Raw genomic sequence first — 19,694 nt, forward strand, 5'->3', positions numbered from 1 at the left:
AAGTTACAGACCAAAAAGCAGTATTGGTGATGACCATTACTGGGGACTATTTTTTGACATTTATTTTTCTCAAACAAATGAAAAGGGCAAGCCATATGATTGTCCACATTGCATATATTTTTTTTGTTTATTTTAATAATTATATATTATATTATCCCCTTCCAAAAACGAGATCAAACATTTTCAATCTCTTAAGTCAATACGGCCCACAAGCAGTAGTGTGAACTTCCACTTTGGCGGCAGCAGTAGCGAATAATAAATTTTGCTCACAGACAATAGTGTTAACTTCCTCCTAGGCAGCAGCAGTATTGAGCAAATGCGTCAAACTAAAAACGAGTCATCATGTGCTCTAGGTGTGTCCAAGCATCTCACGGCGGGTATCTGGTGATCTTTGGCTGGAAGCGTTTTGAGGGCCACCAGGAAGTCGTGACTTATCTTGCCGGCGCATCAGATTCCCCAACTGGTTGCCATGTTTGAGTGTTGAGTGAGTGTATCGTCTGATCGGGCGCAACAGGAAATTCCTGCTCTCTTATGTTCTTCCCCACGATTCGATTGGCTCGCTCGTTGCAAACGTCTCAAAGTGTCAAATTCAAAGATATTTCATCATCTTGTGTTGTTTAGAGTTTTTCCACTTGCACACTTGCAGTTTGCACATTTTGGACTAGTTGTTGTCACTTCATTGGATTTCATCAATAAAAAGGCAAGTACCTAAACTCTATTTTTGCATTTGCTTTATTTTCGGAAGACTTTTCTCAACTTGCCCCCCCCCCAAAAAAAATCTTTAAAAGGGTGAATTTGATTGTAAGTTAGACACTTACACTCCGAAATAAGGCTGTCAACAACAACAAAAAAGAAAATTCAGTCATACACCACTCCAACTTGTTTAAGAATTTCTTCTTTGACTTCAGCCAGCAGCAGCGAATCTGCGTGAGACATGATTGGGCACTCCTTCATTCCTGCAGTGGAGAAAAAGCACATGATTATTCTCAGAAATACATCTCTAAATTAATAGATGCCTAGTCCTATAAATTACATGTTCCCTCGCGAACCTCATCGCAACAGTTTTGTTCATCTGCCTTTGTACCTTTGAGCAAACACTGTCGGACCTCCTCCGCCTCGTAGCGCAACCCCGTGCTATGGACAAAGTTGAGGGGCAAGTGAGGCTCCGGGAGAGGGTACTTCTTCTCCTTCCCATTCACCACCATGACTTCAGGACACCACATGTGTGATGGGTACTGAGCAAACATTAAGAAAACAAATTTGGTAGGGAGGAGGGGTGGAGAAACCTGTTTAACATCATTCTCTAGTGTTGCTTTGTTTAATATAAGCGGCAATAACGTGCAAGTTAGCACAAGTATAATCGTCAGTAATGTACCCGGATTAGCCCCTTGGTGCCAACCACAATGGCATCATTGGAGAGCTGCAAGCCCGAGGAGCTGGTGAACACGGCCATCCTGTTTTTGGAGAACTTGAGCGTCACCACCAAGGTCTCGTCCACACCTGCAAAAATATATTCACACGTATAGGATGTCTCCTGAATTTAATATCGTTCTTTTCTTCCCTTACCAGTATCCAGGATGACTCCCTCGGTTTTGATGCTCTCTGGCCTCTCTCCGCCGTACACCATGATGGAGAACTGCAGCGGGTAGATGCCGATATCCAGCAGCGCTCCCCCACCAAGTTCCTTGAGCTCCAATCTCGGCAAAGGCAGCACGGACAGGCCAAACTCGGACCGGACCATCCTCACGTCACCGATCTCTCCCTGGGCGATCAGCCTCCGGAGCTCTCGGTAGGCCGGGAAAAAACGGGCCCAAATGGCCTGAAAAAGACCCAAACACCAGATTCATTCAAGTGAGGTAAGAAACTCTTTTTAATGATTATAAATAGAGAAGAAATGTATGCCCCTGAAGCGCCCTCCAAAAATATGAGGTCACCATGTGAGTGTTGTTTGCGCTGTGACAACCTGCTCTTCAGTTACCTCCATGAAAAAGACGTTGTTTTTCTTGGCACAGGCCAGGATCTCCTTGACCTCCTTGGTGGTCATGCCCAGGGATTTCTCACACAGGACAGGCTTCTTGGCATTAAGGAAAAGCAAGCAGGAGCTCAGGTGGTTGGTCTGGATAGTGCCGATATACACCACATCTGCGCAGAGGGAGAGAAGATTATGCTGACAAAGCACAAAATAGACCCAACGAGCCTGACGTGATCACTGACCGATGTTGGGATCTTTGGCCAGCTCCTCGTAGCTGCCGTACGTTCGAGGGATGTTGTGCGTTTTGCCAAACTTTTTTGCATCCTCTAAACTGCGGGCAGCCACCGCCACAGCCTGTCAATCAAAATCAAAATATTCTTCAAATCCATACGTCCATTTACTACGCAAGCAAGAGGTGGGGGTTATTTTTCATAAATCGTAAAACGCTATTAATAAAATAAAATATGCAAAAAAGACATTTTGACAAAATTACTAAGATAAGCAAATTTAGCTTCAGCGCCTTCTGTTGGGAGCAGTGTCATATGACTGTGTAGCAGTCATGCTGCGCCTGAACTTTATTAGGCCACGAGCTGATAGTTTACATTTCAAACCTAACTCTTTCAGACATGTGCTGTCATGCACACTGTTAACATGACACCTCTGATCTACTGCTGAGAGGATGTCTCCTCTTTCAACTATAACCGCTTCAAACTACAAGGCATGTGGAGGAAAAGGAAACCCGTTATCATTAAATTATATTAGGTTAATTTAAATAATTGATTTTGATTTCTGTAACATTCAATATACTGTACATATTATTCTATTTGACTATCACTCAATGTTAAGCTACAGGCAAAGAAAAAGAGCATTGGTGAAAACACACAAATATATACAAACTCATGTTTTTAGTGGTAACTTTTTGTTATTGTCATCGCTATTTTTTACATTTATTTTTCACAAATAATTGAAAGAAATCATAATATGCCATCAAGCAAGTCAGATTTTTTTTACATTGTATCAATTTCTTCTCACTTCATTGATAAAGCATTTTATTAATCCTTCCCAAAAAGGTCAAAAAGAAAATTTCACTTCAATGATAAAGCATTGTATTCATCCTTCCCAAAAAGTAGGTCAAATATTTTCAGTCACTTAAGCTGAAATAAATTTTGCTCACAGACAATAGTGTTAACTTCCTCCTAGGCAGCAGCAGTATTGAGCAAATGTGCCAAACTAAAAACGAGTCTCAATATGTGCTCTAGGTGTGTCCGAGCAGCTCATGGTGGTACCTGGTGGTCTTCAGCTGGAAGCGTTTTCATGGCCACCATGAAGTCATGACTGATCTTGCCGGCGCTGCAGATTCCCCATCTGGTTGCCATGTTTGCAGATGTGTGAGTGGATCCGAGAGCAGGGGATCACAGCTCGAAAGTCAGACGAGTGAGTGAGTGAGTGAGTGAGGATCGTTGAGTCGGGCGCAACAGGAAATTCTTGCTCAGTGTTCTTTCATACGATTCAATTGGCTCACTTGTTTGCAAACGTCAGGAAGTGTCAAATTTCCTCAGCTTGTGTTGTTTGGGTTTTTTCCACTTGCACTCCTCATACAGTTTGTACATTTTGGGTGGGTGATTGACAGGTCAGTCAAGCACACTATACGTACGAATAAAAGGTGAACGGGTTTCGACCGTTAAAAAAAAAAAAAAAAAGTTAGCAGTGTGCCTAAAAGGGAGGCTTTGCTTGCACAGTCAAATGAAACAAACACGCACATAACTTATGTAACATCCAAGAAAGCAAAAAAGCAGCTAAGTGGAAAAATACCCAGCCACAACATTCTCATGTGATCCCCCCACAAGCACTGTAGCAGACAATTCTGCATTCAAAGCGATAACAATGCTCATGCTTGTTTTCAATGTGGCAACAATATTTTGTGGTGTAACAATAGTTTGACTTCCTGAAGCGGTGCAGCATGTTTGAAATTGTTAACGTACTGCTTTGCTTAGGGCATCGCTGATCTTGTTTCCCCCTGAGGAAACCTGCTTAGCTGAAGATCATAAAAACTGCACAGATATTCTAAACCTGCATTACCTGGCAGTGAGCCAGATGTGCTAACTACTCTTGCTAATCACAATAATAGAAATATTGTTGAAATAGTAACCCGGTTTAAAAGAAACAATAACCACTTTTTTTTTTTCTTTATTTATCTTTTTGACTAACAATTTAGGCAATAAGCACAGAGAAGGATGGTGTCAAAAATCGAATGAGTTGGACGCTTAGCTCGAATCTTGGCTGTAGACCACGCCCACCTGCCTTCGTACTTCATCCTCCACTTCGGCCAGCAGAAGTGAGTCGGCGTGCGACATCACGGGACTCTCCTTCAGTCCTGCAGTGAAGACAACAAAACAAATGTTTGTCCATAACAAATGTGACTAATTTGATTCATTTTAGGGTATTTCATCAACAGCTTCATCACAATACCTTTGAGCAAACACTGTCGGACCGCTTCGGCCTCGTAGCGCATTCCCGTGCTGTTGAAGAAGTTGAGGGCTACGTCAGACTCTGGAACAGGATACTGTGTCTTCTTCCCGTTGACCACCAAAGAGGTGGGGCACCACATGTGAGCAGGGATCTATACGATGATGAATTTGATTTGTTAAGTGTGCAGCAATAAGTAAAGCTAATTCTAGTTCATCCAGTTTGGACAGATAACTAAAAAGTCTGCATTCCTACCCTGATGTTGCCATTGGTGCCCACAATGACGGCGTCGTTGTTTAGCTCCATTCCTGAGGAGCACGTGATCACGGCCATGCGGCCTTTGGAGAACTTGAGAGTGACCACCACGGTCTCGTCCACTCCTGGAAACATACGGTACAAGTTGTATGATTGGGAAACACCTCAGTAGACTTTTGCTTTTTTCATGCAACATTTAACATGTTATGCACCATTCTCCGTACAGACTCCCATGGCCTTGATGCTCTGGGGCTTTTCTCCGCCGTACACCATGATGGAGAACTGCAGCGGGTAAATGCCGAGGTCCAGCAATGTTCCCGCGCCCAACTCCTTGTCCATGGATCGGGGCAAATGCATGAGTGACTGGCCAAATTCGGCCTTCACCATCTTCACCTCACCCAGCTCCCCATGAGTCAGCAGCCGGCGCATCTCCACTGAGGCTGGGAAAAATCGACTCCACACGGCCTGGAACAGAAGTTCAGAAGTGATTTTCACTCTGAGCACGGTTGTGAACGACGTGATATAAAGCTGTAGACAAATGCTTTGCTTTATTTACCATTTAAAAGGTTCTGGGAAATATCACAGCCAAGTTGAGTGGATTTCTCACCATGGATGAGATAAATGTGTGATTTTTAGCTATGATCTTACATTTCCTTGAGTTTGTTTCTGTTTTTAATGCGCTATCCATGAAAATCAAAGCTCTATTTCTTCTGAAAGCGCAATCACCTCCATGAGGAAAACATTGTTCCTCTTGGCCGAGTCCAGAATCTCCTTCACCTCTTTTGCATTCATGGCCAGAGGCTTCTCACATAAAACATTTTTTTGGGCATCCATGAAGAGCAAACAGCTCTTCAGGTGGTACGGGTGGATCACGCCGACATACACCACGTCTACAAACACAGACGGAGAGCCGACAATGATTTATTTTAGTTGACGGTAAGTCCACAGGGCCCTTGATACAAACCGACCGATGTTCGGATCTCGGGCCAATTCTTCATAGCTGCCGTATGCTGATGGGATGCTGTGCTTTTTGCTGAACTCCTGTGCACGCTCCAAGTTGCGGGCAGCCACCGCCACAACCTGTTAAAACACAATTTGATGAGGAAATAAATGTTCTGTGTTGGCTTTCTTAGGTTAGTTGGAGATTTTATGCCACCACACAAGTCACTGCTAAAATATTTCAAATGTATCAAGATAAATAGTTGGACATGTCATTCCTGGCTTGTAAAGTGCGTATGTTGCATGACCCCAATAGGAATGTTATATCAGTACTGCCGCATTATTAAAGCACCAGAGTCGTTGATGTGCACTTTGGAGCGTAAATAACTAATTGGAAGGAAGAGAAAACTGCAAATATACATAAATGTGCTTTGCACTTTGTACTGGTCGGACTCGTACGTCTGTCCCTGCGCAATAGTTTTGGCTCGTGAGTGAACGATTCGTTCAAAAGAACGATTTCTTTTTTTCAGTGAACGAGAGTGAACGAATCACTTCCTAAAGTCTCTTTGGGTAATCTTGATTTTATAACACTTATAGTAGTTTTAAAATAACGTGTATGCATATATACGCCTAAATATTGTCATCCAATATATCTACTGCAATTTCACATTAGATTGCTGGTTTGAAATGTACTTTTATTATTATTATTATTAAACATTAAAACCTGTTAAAACTTGTCTGGTGTTTTATTCCTTGTTTTTTATTTTTTTGGGCATGAAAACAAAAATCTGACATTTGGTTAACTGCTTTATATGAAATATGTATGTGTTTTACGTTGTGTAATATGTGTTGGTGTCCCCCCCAAATAAAGAGCAAGTAGTCAAATACACATTCTTGACACGTACAAAAAATGCATAAAGTTATTAGGTACACTTGAAAATGGTGGTGTACCTAATGGAGTGTCCGTGTGACGTCACAGATCAACCAGCCAATCAGGAGGTGGGGGTGAGGGCGGGTGTGGCACTTTTAACTTTCATTTCAGCTTTGGCCATGATTTTTCCCTAATGAAGTGGCCTGTTATTAGGTACACCTGAAAATGGCGGCGTACCTAAAGGAGTGTCCGTGTGATGTCACAGATCAAACAGCCAATCAGAAAGTGGGGGTGAGGGCGGGTGTGGCACTTTTCACTTAAACCAGGGGGGCCAACCTCCAGTCCACGAAGGGCCGCGTTCCAACATGTTTTCCAAGTGACCCTCGTTAAGCGCACCTGCGTGAAAAGTTTTAGCTCCTTTCACGTTCTGCAGGAGCTAAAACTTTTCACGCAGGTGCACTTAACGAGGGAATCACACAGACACTCCATTAGGTACACCGCCATTTTCAAGTGTACCTAATAACAGGCCACTTTATTAGGGAAATATCATGGTCAAAGGTCACAGGTGTCAAGCTCTAGTCCTCGGGGCCGCGTTCCAACATGTTTTCCAAGATTCCCTCGTTAAATGCACCTGCGTGAAAAGTTTTAGCTCATTTCACGTTCTGCAGGAGCTAAAACTTTTCACGCAGGTGCACTTAACGAGGGAATCACACAGACACTCCATTAGGTACACCGCCATTTTCAAGTGTACCTAATAACAGGCCACTTTATTAGGGAAATATCATGGTCAAAGGTCACAGGTGTCAAGCTCTAGTCCTCGGGGCCGCGTTCCAACATGTTTGCCAAGATTCCCTCGTTAAGTGCACCTGCGTGAAAAGTTTTAGCTCCTGCAGAACGTGAAAGGAGCTAAAACTTTTCACGCAGGTGCGCTTAACGAGGGTCACTTGGAAAACATGTTGGAACGCGGCCCTTCGAGGACTGGAGGTTGGCCCCCCTGGTTTAAGTGAAAAGTGCCACACCCGCCCTCACCCCCACTTTCTGATTGGCTGTTTGATCTGTGACTTCACACAGACACTCCATTAGGTACACCGCCATTTTCAAGTGTACCTAATACAGGCCACTTTATTAGGGAAATATCATGGTCAAAGGTCACAGGTGTCAAGCTCTAGTCCTCGGGGCCGCGTTCCAACATGTTTTCCAAGATTCCCTCGTTAAGTGCACCTGCGTGAAAAGTTTTAGCTCCTGCAGAACGTGAAAGGAGCTAAAACTTTTCACGCAGGTGTGCTTAACGAGGGTCACTTGGAAAACATGTTGGAACGCGGCCCTTCGAGGACTGGAGGTTGGCACCCCTGGTTTAAGTGAAAAGTGCCACACCCGCCCTCACCCCCACTTTCTGATTGGCTGTTTGATCTGTGACGTCACTCGGACACTCCATTAGGTACACCGCCATTTTTGGGTGTACCTAATCACAGGCCACTTCATTAGGGAAAAATCACGGTCAAAGTTTAAATGAAAGTGAAAAGTGCCACACCCGCCCTCACCCCCACTTTCTGATTGGCTGGTTGATCTGTGACGTCACTCGGACACTCCATTAGGTACACCGCCATTTTTGGGTGTACCTAATCACAGGCCACTTCATTAGGGAAAAATCACGGCCAAAGTTTAAATGAAAGTGAAAAGTGCCACACCCGCCCTCATCCCCACTTTCTGATTGGCTGTTTGGTCTGTGACGTAATTCGGACACTCTATTAGGTACACCGTCATTTTCAGGTTCGTTCGCGAAGATTCACGAGTGAGTGACAGACAGCATTGCTGCTATGCCATTGCCAGCCGACACACGTTATGCCTGCCGACATTGATGTTTTAATTTTGTATTTTTGTTGACTTGTAGTTGATGGTGTTATTATACCGAATGTGTTTGAATAAAAGGTTGAAAAAACCCTGTTATGTCAACATTTGCTATTTCTGGGGACATCAACTCATATAACAACGTAAAACACATACATATTGTCATATAAAGCAGTTAATCAAATTTCTGATTTTTATGTTTTAATTGGCCAATATAAAAACAAGGAATAAAACACCAAACAAGTTTTGACATAAATGTTTATTAAAATAATAATAATGAATGAATCTTTATTTCGAACATGATTTAAGAATAAAATCAATAAAAAACAAACAAAAACAAACAATATATATCACTGTTCGAAAAGGTAATAATAATATATAAATATTATTATTGTAATATAATAATAAAAGCAAATTTCGAACCAGCAATTTAATGTGAAATTGCAGTAGATATATTGGATAACAATATTTAGGCGTATATATGCATACATGTTATTTTAAGTGTTATAAAATCAAGATTACCCAAAGAGAAGCATAATCTCCCTATTGTTGTATGACGGCGCATTCCCTTCATGCAATAAAGTTAGCCGTTAGCTTGGAGAAAACGTGCATAAAAGAAGTGGTGTTTCAGTGAGTGGTTCTTTCTTTCCTTGGCAAATCGTAAATCGACATTCTGGCTTACACAGTTCACGCCTGGAGGGAGATGCAACACGTTCACTGACTGATACGTTGATGCACGGGAAGGAAGGCAGTTCACCCATTCACTCTTACGCGAACGAGAAAGTCAGGATTCGTTCCCTCACTGATCTGTTCTCGCGATGAACTGGAAATGCAAAGCACTGACTTGTTCACTCACAGCTCCGTTCAGTTGGTGAACGGGAAATGCAATTGACGACTCGGTCGTGAACGGGAAGTTATTAAGATTAAAGATTAAAGTTAAAGATTAAAGTCCCAATGATCGTCACACACACACCTGGGTGTGGTGAAATTTGTCCTCTGCATTTAACCCATCCCCGTGTGATTTTAATCCATCCCCTGGGGGAGAGGGGAGCAGTGAGCAGCAGCGGTGCCGCGCTCGGGAATCAGTTGGTGATCTAACCCCCCAATTCCAACCCTTAATGCTGAGTGCCAAGCAGGGAGGCAATGGGTCCCATTTTTATAGTCTTTGGTATGACCCGGCCGGGGTTTGAACCCACAACCTTCCAGTCTCAGGGCGGACACTCTACCACTAGGCCACTGAGCTGGTCATTATGTCATTTTCTTCTTCGTTTTGTTTAACGGGGAGGTGGCACCAGCTTCAATGCGCATTACCGACATCTACTGGTTGAAGTCATATGAACTGAAAAAAGAACGAATCACAGTTCATGGACACTTCAATAGGTACACCACACGAGGTTAAATTAAAAATAAATAAATAAAATAAAATAAAAAAATAAAATAAATAAAGTGTAGCGACGATTCAAGTCAAGTCACGTTTATTTATATAGCCCTAAATCACAAGCAGTCTCAAAGGGCTTCACATACACAAAACAAATTGACAATTATTCTCAAAGCATCCCCTGATCTTAAGCTCCCAAGATTCGGTGAACGATTCTTTTGAACGAATCTTTTGAGTGAACTGATTGTAAAGATTCAGTTCACTTACAAGAATTGGAATGCACATCACTACTGAGCAAACGCTAATCGCAAACATTGGATTAAGCAATACCAATGTGGGGTAAACACGGTTTGATGATAGTAAAGGAATCACTCGCTGTGCTGATACCTGGTGGTCTTCGAGCGGAAGAGTTTTCAAGGCAGCCGTAAAGTCGTGGCTGATTTTGCCTGCGCTGCAAATCCCCCATTTGGTTGCCATGTTTGGAAGGAAGTGGTCACGGATCATAATCTGGATGTAATACCCGCAGGATTCTGCTAGATGGCGACAAAGTCTCACTTATTACATTATTTCTGGGGACATTTACTGTACAGTCAATTTGCCTGATTGTATGTAGACAAGATCAACGTCTACGTGCAATTATTGGGGATATACCTTTTTTTTTAGTTTTGTATGTCTGATTATAATAAGATATATCATTGTTAGAATAATACCAAGGAAGTATATTTTCTATTTTTCAAATCCATTTTTAAAACATTTATTTTAGTTTTAACCATAGAAAAATATATGCATACACGTGTTGACATTTTTAAATTAACCACATTCATTGTAATTTACTTTAAGAATAGTCACTCTTGCAATGGAATTTTTTAAATAACATTTTTTTTTCAAGGAACCACAGTCAATTTACACATGCTGCAGGAGCAAGATTATTTTCACCTATAATGTAACAGCAATGTCACAATGCGACCCAAAAGTAAGAATTGAGCCCACACGTGGAAGAACAACACGATAAAATCATTTCATAATTGTATCTTTAATGTAGCCTTAGGCACTGGGAATGGGGTGACACGTCGACCGCAATTTCATTTGCACCACGTTCTGTCCCCCTGCGTATTGTGCTGCAGCTGCTGAGGGTTAGGGTTAGTGTTAAGGTTAGGTTTAGGGTTTTGGTGTTGATGTTAAAGTTTAGGATTAGGGTTAGTTAAGGTTAGGGTTAGGTTTAAGGTTTAGGCGTAAAAGGTTAGGGTTTCGACGCATGCTTTTAAAACTACGGTTAGGGCTTTGAAGTAGAGTTTCAAGCTGTTTGCTTTTTGATGGGGACAGTCTCTGGGTTCAAGTCAGGTGAAGGTGGCTATGTTTCCGAGGAACATTTTTGGCTGTCCTGGCTAAAAACAACGCCCACTTGCTTCCTGATTTCATCCATGATTTCTGTCAGTAAAATGGAGTCAGCCAGAGGCATCCGTGGGCTCTCCTTAAGACCTGATGAAGAGGAGGAGTATTATACTCTATAACGTCACTGAAACTTGCTCAAACCAAATTCATTATAATTTATGAATATTTTTTACCCTGAAGAAGGCATTGTCGCACTTCCTCGGCCTCGTAGCGAAGTCCGGTGCTGTTGGTGAAGTTGAGCGGGAGGTCAGGCTCTGGCAAAGGATACTCACTTACTTTGTCGTTAACCACTAGTCTGGTGGGGCAATGCATGGGCCGACACAACTTCAGGAAATGACCCAAAAGAAATAATAGAAGAAAATGTAAAATGTGCCAAACCTGTTATCTAACTGCTGGACCGTATAGCATGCATGCTAACATCCTGTTTTGTAGTCTCCCAAATCATTTGGGTATTCCATCATCCAATTTCTTTGTGATTTCTTACTTGGATTGAGCCCTTGGTGCCGGTGATGACAGCATCGTTTGGAAGACGAACAGCGATTGAGAAGGTGCACGTGGCCATCCTCTTTCTGGAGAATTTCATCACCACAACCACAGACTCGTCCACTCCTTGTGAGGAATAAAAATCATAGATCAGACTGGTTAGCATTTGGTTTGTGGAACACTGAGCAAACCTGTTTCAATTAATTGAATGAAGCTCTAGAGTTGGAGAAAAGATGACGGGGGGGATTTGATTTCACACCTTCATCATTAGGAGACGATTAAAGGGTGCAACACGGCGTTTGGTGAAAGATAAGGAAATCACCGTTATAATGTGACAGTTTTTCATGGAAGGTTATCTGGCTGCGAGACGAGCAGGTCCACATTGCCTGTCAGTCTGCAGTATTACCGTGCTTCCCGGGGGAGGGATTTGGATTAGTCTGACATTTTCAAAGATAACTGGGCTTTTCCATGTGAAGAATTCCTCCCCTGGTTTCTTTAACTTTATTTTTTTTAGGCGAGGGACTGGCTTTCAATTCAGCAGTGAAAAGACAAATATTTTGTTTTCAGGTATCTGTACTTCACTTAAGTATTTAAGTTTTTTTTTATCAAGACTTAATTTTTGTTACCTATTTTTTAAATAATTTAAAATTATAGCTGTACTTTGTATTCTATTGTCTAAATAGGTTTGTTATTGTTTTTTCGCAGATGACATAAAAAAACTCAAATAGAAGTCAACCAGTCAAAAAAATGTATCTGTACAATCAGAGAAAACACATTAAAGTAATGTATTATTTTTTTAGTTATGATTAGTTCTTATGAATTTGTTGAATCATACTTTTACTTTCACCAAAGTCTTTCTTGTATTTCGGAACAGTGAGTTAGTACTTTCCCCACCTCTGCAACTCAGGAGGAAATTTGCTTAGCATTAAACGCCGAGGCTAAGCAGCTTGTGATCACTGATCTACAGTGGGTGGTGAATGAGACTAATCCTAAACTAAAATTGCTGACTCATACCCGAGTCAAGCAACACCCCCGTGGCGTGGACAGACTCCGGCCGCTCGCCGTCGAACACCATCAGGATAAACTGCAGGCAGTATACGCCGATGTCCAGCAGAGCGCCTCCCCCGAGCTCCCTCTCCACAGAGCGCGGGATATCGAGCTGGGGAGAGCCGAAGTAGGCCTTAACCAGTTTGACCTCCCCCAAGGCCCCCTCACGCAGCCGTCGGCCCACCTCGACGTAAGTGGGGAAGCAGCGAGACCAGACTGCCTGAGAGGGACAGGGTAGCTGCTCGTCACTTCCTTTCTGACACTTTGGACACAACATGTTTTCTTTTTATAATTGTGAGGAGTGACATGAAGACATACTGTCCGTTCCATCATAGCTGAAATTGTCTTGACACGTTTACAGGAACTATATACATACTAATAGTTGACTTTTGGGTATTTTTAGATTTTTGCCGGAATATTTTTCTGCATTTCCACTGTAAGCCCGCTAGGAGCATGTGGTGAATTTTTATCAGGATTTTCAGGGAAATTTTATGGGTTTGTAAAACCCCCCCAGATAATGGCTGCTGGGGTCAACTCCGGCACCTCCGCGACCCAAATCAGGCTAGGCGGTTCAGTGACTAGCTAGACAAATGGCAACGCGAAACATGCTGTGCAAGGCCAATGAAATGGCCCAACGTGTGTAAACAATGTGCACAATCGATAATGTTGTTCCCAAGGCTGACCTTAGTGTACCTCCATCAAGAAGACCTTGTTTGTTCTGGCGGCGTTGACGAGGTCTTTCACCTGACCAGAGTTCATGGCGAAGGGTTTCTCACACAGAACATTCTTGCCAGCATTGAGGAAGAGGAGGCCCGCTCGCCAGTGTTCTGTGTGCAGCACTCCCACGTAGACAACGTCTGTATAAAATAAATACATTATGGGAATTTAGTTTTGGTATTAGTTATATATTTTATATATATATATTTTATTTTTTATATATTTTATTTTGTATTTATTAAATTAGTATTTTATCCAAAAATCAATTGATTCCTATTGATTCCTTTTGATCTCAATGTAAGAAGAAACAAGAAAACACACCCAAAAAAGCATTTGATGAATTTCAGTTGTACAGTCAAGTGTTGTGCGTAAAGTAAATTTACATTAAAACTAGGGTTAGGGATTTCAAACTAGGGTTTCAAACTAGGGTTAGGGATTCAAACAAGGGTTTCAAACGAGGGTTAGGGTTTCAAACTAGGGTTTCAAACTAGGGTTAGGGTTTTAAATAAGAGTTGACAAAGTCACTTTTTAACATTCTTGACTGCTAAATGAAAAACCGTTTGCTTCTGACGCTCACCAATATTTGGGTCGTTGGCCAGCTCTTCGTAGCTGCCGTACGCCTCAAGGATGCCGTGCCTCTTGGCGAAGTCTTGGGCCCGCTCCAAACTCCTCGATGCGACGGCTCTTATCTAGACAAATGATAGTCCTTACAAGGTGAGCAAAGACACAGCGAGCTTCTTGTTTTGCAAACCTGGTGGTCTTGAGGTGGAAGTGTCCTCAAAGCCACGCTGAAGTCGTGACTGATCTTTCCGGCACCGCAGAGTCCCCATCGGGTCGCCATGCTGGAAGCCGCTTGCTACTCTTGATTTGTGACCTTGGCGAGAAGAGCTGTCACGCCTCGGAGCTTCCTGCATTTATACGTCAGGGAGGTCGTGCTTGTGTCTACTTGTCAAAACACAGTCTGATTATGGTTTTATGGCCGTATAAAGTGTTCATCAGATTGTTTTGTACTTAACAATCTGTAACAACTTGTGAGGGTGAGGAAGGGAAGCAAATGCACATAGCGAGCAAAGGTCAATCAAAGGTTCTGTTTGGTAAAAGAAGTAAATGATTACACTGTTATATCACTCACTGCCTATCAAACTGAGGCATAAAAAAAAGAAAAGAAAGATAGACAGTAGGGGTGCAACGATGCAGTTAACCTTCGCTCCAGCCCGTACCTTGGTTTTGCGCCACTGGTTTCTGTGCACCCTTTTGTGCATACAGAAAACTCTTTTTTTTTTTTTTTTTAAATATTACTTTATCTTGCTTTTCACTTTTTTTTTTAATCTAAAAATCTTGAATCTCCTTACCCCTAATCCTAGTTTGATAATCTAACTTTAATTTGAACCCCTACTTTAAAAACCTAAACCTATTTTGAAACCTTAACTTGAATTTCAAACCCTTGTATGAAACAGAAACCTGAGTTCAAACCCCTATTTCAAAACTCTAACCCGAGGTTAAAAAGCTGACTTTAGTTTGAAACCAGACTACGACTCTTAACCAATAACCTAACCCTAAAACCTAGCCCTAACGTTAAACCTAACCCTAAACCCTAGCCCTAACGTGCTACCATATGCCGTCAAAAGGGGGCGCTGTTGTCAGCTATCTTCACTGTCTACTCCGGAGTTGCGGCAGGGTATGAGGGAGTTAAAAAGAATGGGGGAAAAGCAGGTTTAAATTTTATATTTATATCCATCCATCCATCCATCCATCCATCCATAACCTCTTAAACACATTGGGTATTTTCAGGGTCACTTTTAAATTTAAAATAAAACATTTAAAAATTTACATTCCTCACTTGTAGTGTATTTTGTGATTGACACCCAAAATGAGCCTTAGCAGCTGTGTGCTAGCGTTGTCATACCAACAAGGTGTCAGCTGGGCTATTTGTATGCAAATTTCTGTGGGGTTGGCCTCATATTCCAACCATTACCTGAGATCTCATTACCGTAGGAATGCCCCAGAACTTTTTTCTGGGGCAACCTCAAAGGAAAGTACATTATTAAACTCTACTGTACAAATTAAACTTAAAGGATGTTCTAGTGGTCAGTGGAGGGCCATGCGGTGACATCACCACAAGTGTCGGGGGGGGAAAAAGAAGTGCCGAATGTGCTAGAAGGTGTAACCTGACACGGCAACCCGATTTTAAATTGGTGTGAAGTAACCAATCAGTTGTGTGCCGCCAGCCAAGAGGCTCAGGTGGCGGGAGACCCCCTCGGAGACCCCCAACTTGCAACTTTATCCCAGATGCTCATCTGATGAACAGGCGTATAACCCGATCAGACCCTGACATTTAACGGATCCATCTGCAGTAGGGAATCTCATTAATTAAAAAAATACTAGTCACGAGGAGATAACACTGAATACATATTAAAACGTCTTTACTATTGAGACTTTGTCCTCCCCGTCCTTGCTATGTTATATGAAAATCCAATATGTATGGACGGGACCTGCAAGGTCACCATCAGCAATGAGCTTTATTGATGTTTTTGGCACACTTCCTTTGAATGATAGTAGCAGATGCACTGTGGCTAAACTAGTTAGCATTTAACAGCACTGTATTTCATCAGTGTGCTTGATGTTAATGGGAAATAAAAAGGACCGGAGAGAGGCGGTCTAATCCTGCTTTGATTGATGCCGACATGTGGAAGGTTCTTCCCCTCTCCTTCTGTCACGAGAGACACGCGTGTGAGTGTGTTTTTTCTTTTTTCCGGAGGAGCAGTGGGAACAACTCCTTCATCTCAAGGTCACTTCAGGAGAAAGGTGACAGGCCTCGACGGGGATGAGTCCGGGGAGTCGGTCATTTATTTCTGCCGTTATTATTTTTTTCTATTAGTAAGTGTGATTGTGAGTAGAGTGAGCCTTTTGAGCCGCCCCACCATTGTGGCAACGCACGACTCCTTTGAGAAGCACTATCTCTGTCTGCAGCACGCACACACTGGGAGGCTGATTTGTGCAGCAAGAGCAGGCTGGACCGGAGCTTACTTAGTTGAAGCCCTTCATCTGGGCCCGCCTGCGCTGATGATGGGTAGGGGGAATAAAGGGGGGGGGGCGGCACATAGCCCATTTATCACTCTTTATTCCCTATTTCTGTGTTCCTCCGAATCCACGTTGGCCAGAGAATGATGAGACCGAACGGTGATGTCACAGCGGGCTCTCAGATCTGGATGCTTAGATGCTGAATTTGTCCCAATTTTGAATAATTGAGAGTGGCTGCTGATTATTTTTAGCATTTTGAGTTTTGACTTCAAATTCATTATTTTTATTTTTAAATTTTTCATTATTATTTTCATGGCGTGTTACAGTGTTGCCAGCAGGTTGCGAGTTACAGAAAAACTGGAAGAGTCACTGAAAGGCACAAAGACAAAAGCAAACATTTCGCAATTTCATCCCTAAGCAGCCCTCGGACGACCTCATCTTTTACATCTGTGATGAAAAAGCTTGACGCAACACTTGCAACGTCTCGCTGGGGCGACCCGTAATTTGTATTCATAAAAGCTAATGATTTGTTGTGCTCACCAACGGGCGAAATACAAAAAGATGTTGTTTTTTTCTTTTTTTATTAATGAGTGTTTTTATGGTTACAAATGCACCGAGATGCGTTTCCGCGATGCCTCGATCTGACGGAGCATGAAACGGGGCTTTTAATGAACAACAAATAAAGTCTCGTACGAGGGTTTATTGCCTTTTGAGTGCTAAAGTGAACTTATTTCATCTGTCAGTGCAGTCTTAGTGAGACCCCATTAGCTGCAGCATGAATCTGAGCGCTCACTTTGGAGATGGCGCCACCTTGTCATTATTTCATCTTGGAATCCTGGTTGACGTGAAAGGAAAGATAACTGTTGGGTTCTGTGTGCATTCTGAGGTTGGGGTTTCGAATTTGGGCTTCGGCAGTAAAACTGTTGACCCACAGGTGCATCGTTTTTGCTGTTCAACAATGTCATATAAAATAGGCTTGAACCAGCTGGATCATTAATAAAAGGATGTAAAAATTAATAGCTGATCTTTTATTTTATTTCTTGAATATTGTAGTTTCCATATATTCTATCAGGTGTCTATTTTGTTATTAGGCAGTGATTAAAACCAAAACGATTTAATTGCACTATTTTATGGTTACGACTCAATGAAAGTCCGTAATAATTAGGATGTCATTTTGCCGCATCAAGAAAATTAAGCTTGAATGGTTAATCAGCATTTTTGTATCAGTAACATGAACATGATTAGCCGGCATTAGTAGTTTGGGTTACATTTAAGGATGCATACCTTGTTTACTCACACAAATTACCACTATTAAGACGACACTCATGTTTACAGACCCCCCCCCTTAATTGCCTGATAGGGTTTGTAATATTTTTATTAGCCATCCGTGAGGCAGCGAGTGTCTCAGAGCGGAGATGTGGTTGTTAGTGGATTTTGTGTGTGTGAGTGTGTGTGTGTGTGTCACGCCTCAGTACACTGTTGACGAGAGAGCTGCCTGTTCGCTGCAGGAAAGCCGCCACTTCTGTGCACCTGCATATCCAACCGCGTGACCAGGCCTCTCAGCCGTCAGAACATTCACAGTCAACTGGAGCCTTCATCATCATCATCAACATCATCAACATCACCTCTATGCAATCAGTAACAAAACAGAACTCAAGCACTTTGTTAGATTTCATTGTCAATGATAGATCATTGTGCCTGGTAATTGGTAGAAAACCAGGAAGTGATATGTTGGTGTTTTTTTTCAGGAACGAGAAAACTCGCACACACTCATACACACTCAATCGAGATTATATGTTGTGGTTTCAATCCAACCTTTGACACCTAGCAAGGTGGACAATCTAGCAATGGAAATATCAGTATCAAAACCAGAGAAACAACAAGTATCCTTGATGGAACTGCTGAAGTTAAACCACCCAGGATCAGTTCTCTCATTTTTCCAGTTTTCTTTTTTGGCTATTGGGATTAGGAAAGTTCACCTCGCCAGGATCTCTCTGCAAATGGAATCATGTTTTATGCTGTCGGAGGGGGCGGCGGGGGATTATCAAATCCGTTCGGCAACTCCTTCCACACAGACTAAGAAGACGTTGCATTGCAGGCACACCGCCCGCTGATTGGACATGGCCGGTTAGTCACAGCATCTCATAAAGCAACCAGAAGCGTTGCCAAAATAGTAGGTTGGTGTAAGTCATTGAACTTTGGAAAAATATTGAAACGACTCTATGCTTATGGTCAGTCCTAATTTCCATTGGATGGGTTCATGTTAAATCAAATGATTATTAATAATTATTACTAATTATTCATAAAATAAAAATAAAATGTCATATTTATTAATAATTTAAATTAATAAAGTATATAAATAATAAAAATACTAATCATATATAATAGCAATAATAAAAAAAAAAAAATGGCCATGTTTATTTTGGGAATTATCTTGACTGTTTGGGAACAGGGAGTATCGGGTAGAGCAAATAATAAATGTAACAAAGTTTGCCGACTCTTCTAATTAACGGGAGAAAAAGGCACGCTAATCCAAACCTCCAATTTGCGTCACGTGCATTCATGAAATATTCATACAACAACGGCCCTCTTTTAATCCCAGCGGCTACGCCAAGATTAGAAATGGAAATTGAACGAGACGTTCGCAAACACATTTACTGCCTGTAACACTCTTCAAGAACATGCAAAAAAAAGTCCAACACTCAAAAATGTATCTAAATACTACTTTAAAAAAAATAATTCTTTGGAAATTTCAAATTGCCTAATGTTTATTATCCCATAGTTTGCCAAATTTTTCATCAATTGTAAAAAAATATGCAGATTGACACACACACTCACACACACACACACACACACACACACACACACACACACACACGCTTAGAAACCCCTGGCGCGGATATTTGTTATTTATCCGATGTTTTACATCATTTTTCACTGAACGTGAAAAATATGCAGATTGACAAACACACACGGGCGCTTGCACACAACCGCTGTTATCGCTTCAGGGGAGTTGGGCTGCCGCGTTGTAACTGTCAATTGAATCCACCGCTGTGAGCTATGTGCTTACACACACGTTCACACACAGACAATCACTTGGCTTGAAAAAAAAAAAATCCCTAAGGAAGACGATCAAAAGGCTCCGCTTCCCATAATAAAAGTGAATTATCTCATCTCGGAAATTAGCATGTCATCCTTGTTTGATGTCAAGATTGAATTTTACTCTATCACATCAGGAATGTTATTGTATATTATATACTGTTGTATTTTTTGTGCTTAAAGATTTGAGACTAGCACCCAATGTA

At 41.9% G+C, this 19,694-nt stretch overlaps 3 protein-coding genes and 2 long non-coding RNA genes across 6 annotated transcripts; 2 read left to right on the forward strand and 3 right to left on the reverse strand.

Moving 5' to 3' along the window:
- Positions 1–714: 714 nt before the first annotated feature.
- LOC119120228 (trans-1,2-dihydrobenzene-1,2-diol dehydrogenase-like) lies at positions 715–3,609 on the reverse strand. Its single transcript, XM_037246939.1, has 7 exons — positions 3,259–3,609; positions 2,215–2,326; positions 1,979–2,142; positions 1,567–1,819; positions 1,376–1,500; positions 1,085–1,235; positions 715–956 (listed from the first exon to the last, which is right to left on the reverse strand). The coding sequence occupies exons 1-7, from the start codon at positions 3,346–3,348 to the stop codon at positions 859–861; spliced, it is 993 nt and encodes a 330-aa protein (XP_037102834.1). The 5' UTR covers positions 3,349–3,609; the 3' UTR covers positions 715–858.
- On the forward strand, positions 1,757–5,232 carry LOC119120230. 2 transcript variants are annotated; one of them, XR_005097486.1, is made up of 6 exons: positions 1,757–1,856; positions 3,967–4,068; positions 4,188–4,307; positions 4,412–4,566; positions 4,660–4,831; positions 4,920–5,232. It is a non-coding gene; the product is annotated as an uncharacterized LOC119120230 (long non-coding RNA). The 2 variants fall into 2 exon arrangements; XR_005097487.1 differs by lacking the exon at positions 1,757–1,856 and having other exon boundaries at positions 3,684–4,068.
- LOC119120226 (trans-1,2-dihydrobenzene-1,2-diol dehydrogenase-like) lies at positions 4,149–10,594 on the reverse strand. The gene is made up of 8 exons (XM_037246937.1): positions 10,352–10,594; positions 10,117–10,292; positions 5,662–5,773; positions 5,420–5,583; positions 4,906–5,158; positions 4,694–4,818; positions 4,442–4,592; positions 4,149–4,346 (listed from the first exon to the last, which is right to left on the reverse strand). Exons 2-8 carry the CDS (start codon positions 10,231–10,233, stop codon positions 4,237–4,239), a joined length of 1,032 nt encoding a protein of 343 aa, XP_037102832.1. The 5' UTR covers positions 10,234–10,292; positions 10,352–10,594; the 3' UTR covers positions 4,149–4,236.
- Positions 10,595–10,745: 151 nt separating this feature from the next.
- dhdh.1 (dihydrodiol dehydrogenase, tandem duplicate 1) lies at positions 10,746–14,296 on the reverse strand. Its single transcript, XM_037246938.1, has 7 exons — positions 14,120–14,296; positions 13,946–14,057; positions 13,345–13,508; positions 12,619–12,871; positions 11,606–11,730; positions 11,295–11,445; positions 10,746–11,208 (listed from the first exon to the last, which is right to left on the reverse strand). Exons 1-7 carry the CDS (start codon positions 14,207–14,209, stop codon positions 11,081–11,083), a joined length of 1,023 nt encoding a protein of 340 aa, XP_037102833.1. The 5' UTR covers positions 14,210–14,296; the 3' UTR covers positions 10,746–11,080.
- LOC119120231 lies at positions 12,871–13,452 on the forward strand. The gene is made up of 2 exons (XR_005097488.1): positions 12,871–12,945; positions 13,055–13,452. It is a non-coding gene; the product is annotated as an uncharacterized LOC119120231 (long non-coding RNA).
- Positions 14,297–19,694: the final 5,398 nt, after the last annotated feature.

Source organism: Syngnathus acus, chromosome 3 (assembly GCF_901709675.1).
Source record: "Syngnathus acus chromosome 3, fSynAcu1.2, whole genome shotgun sequence".
Lineage (NCBI taxonomy): Eukaryota > Metazoa > Chordata > Actinopteri > Syngnathiformes > Syngnathidae > Syngnathus > Syngnathus acus.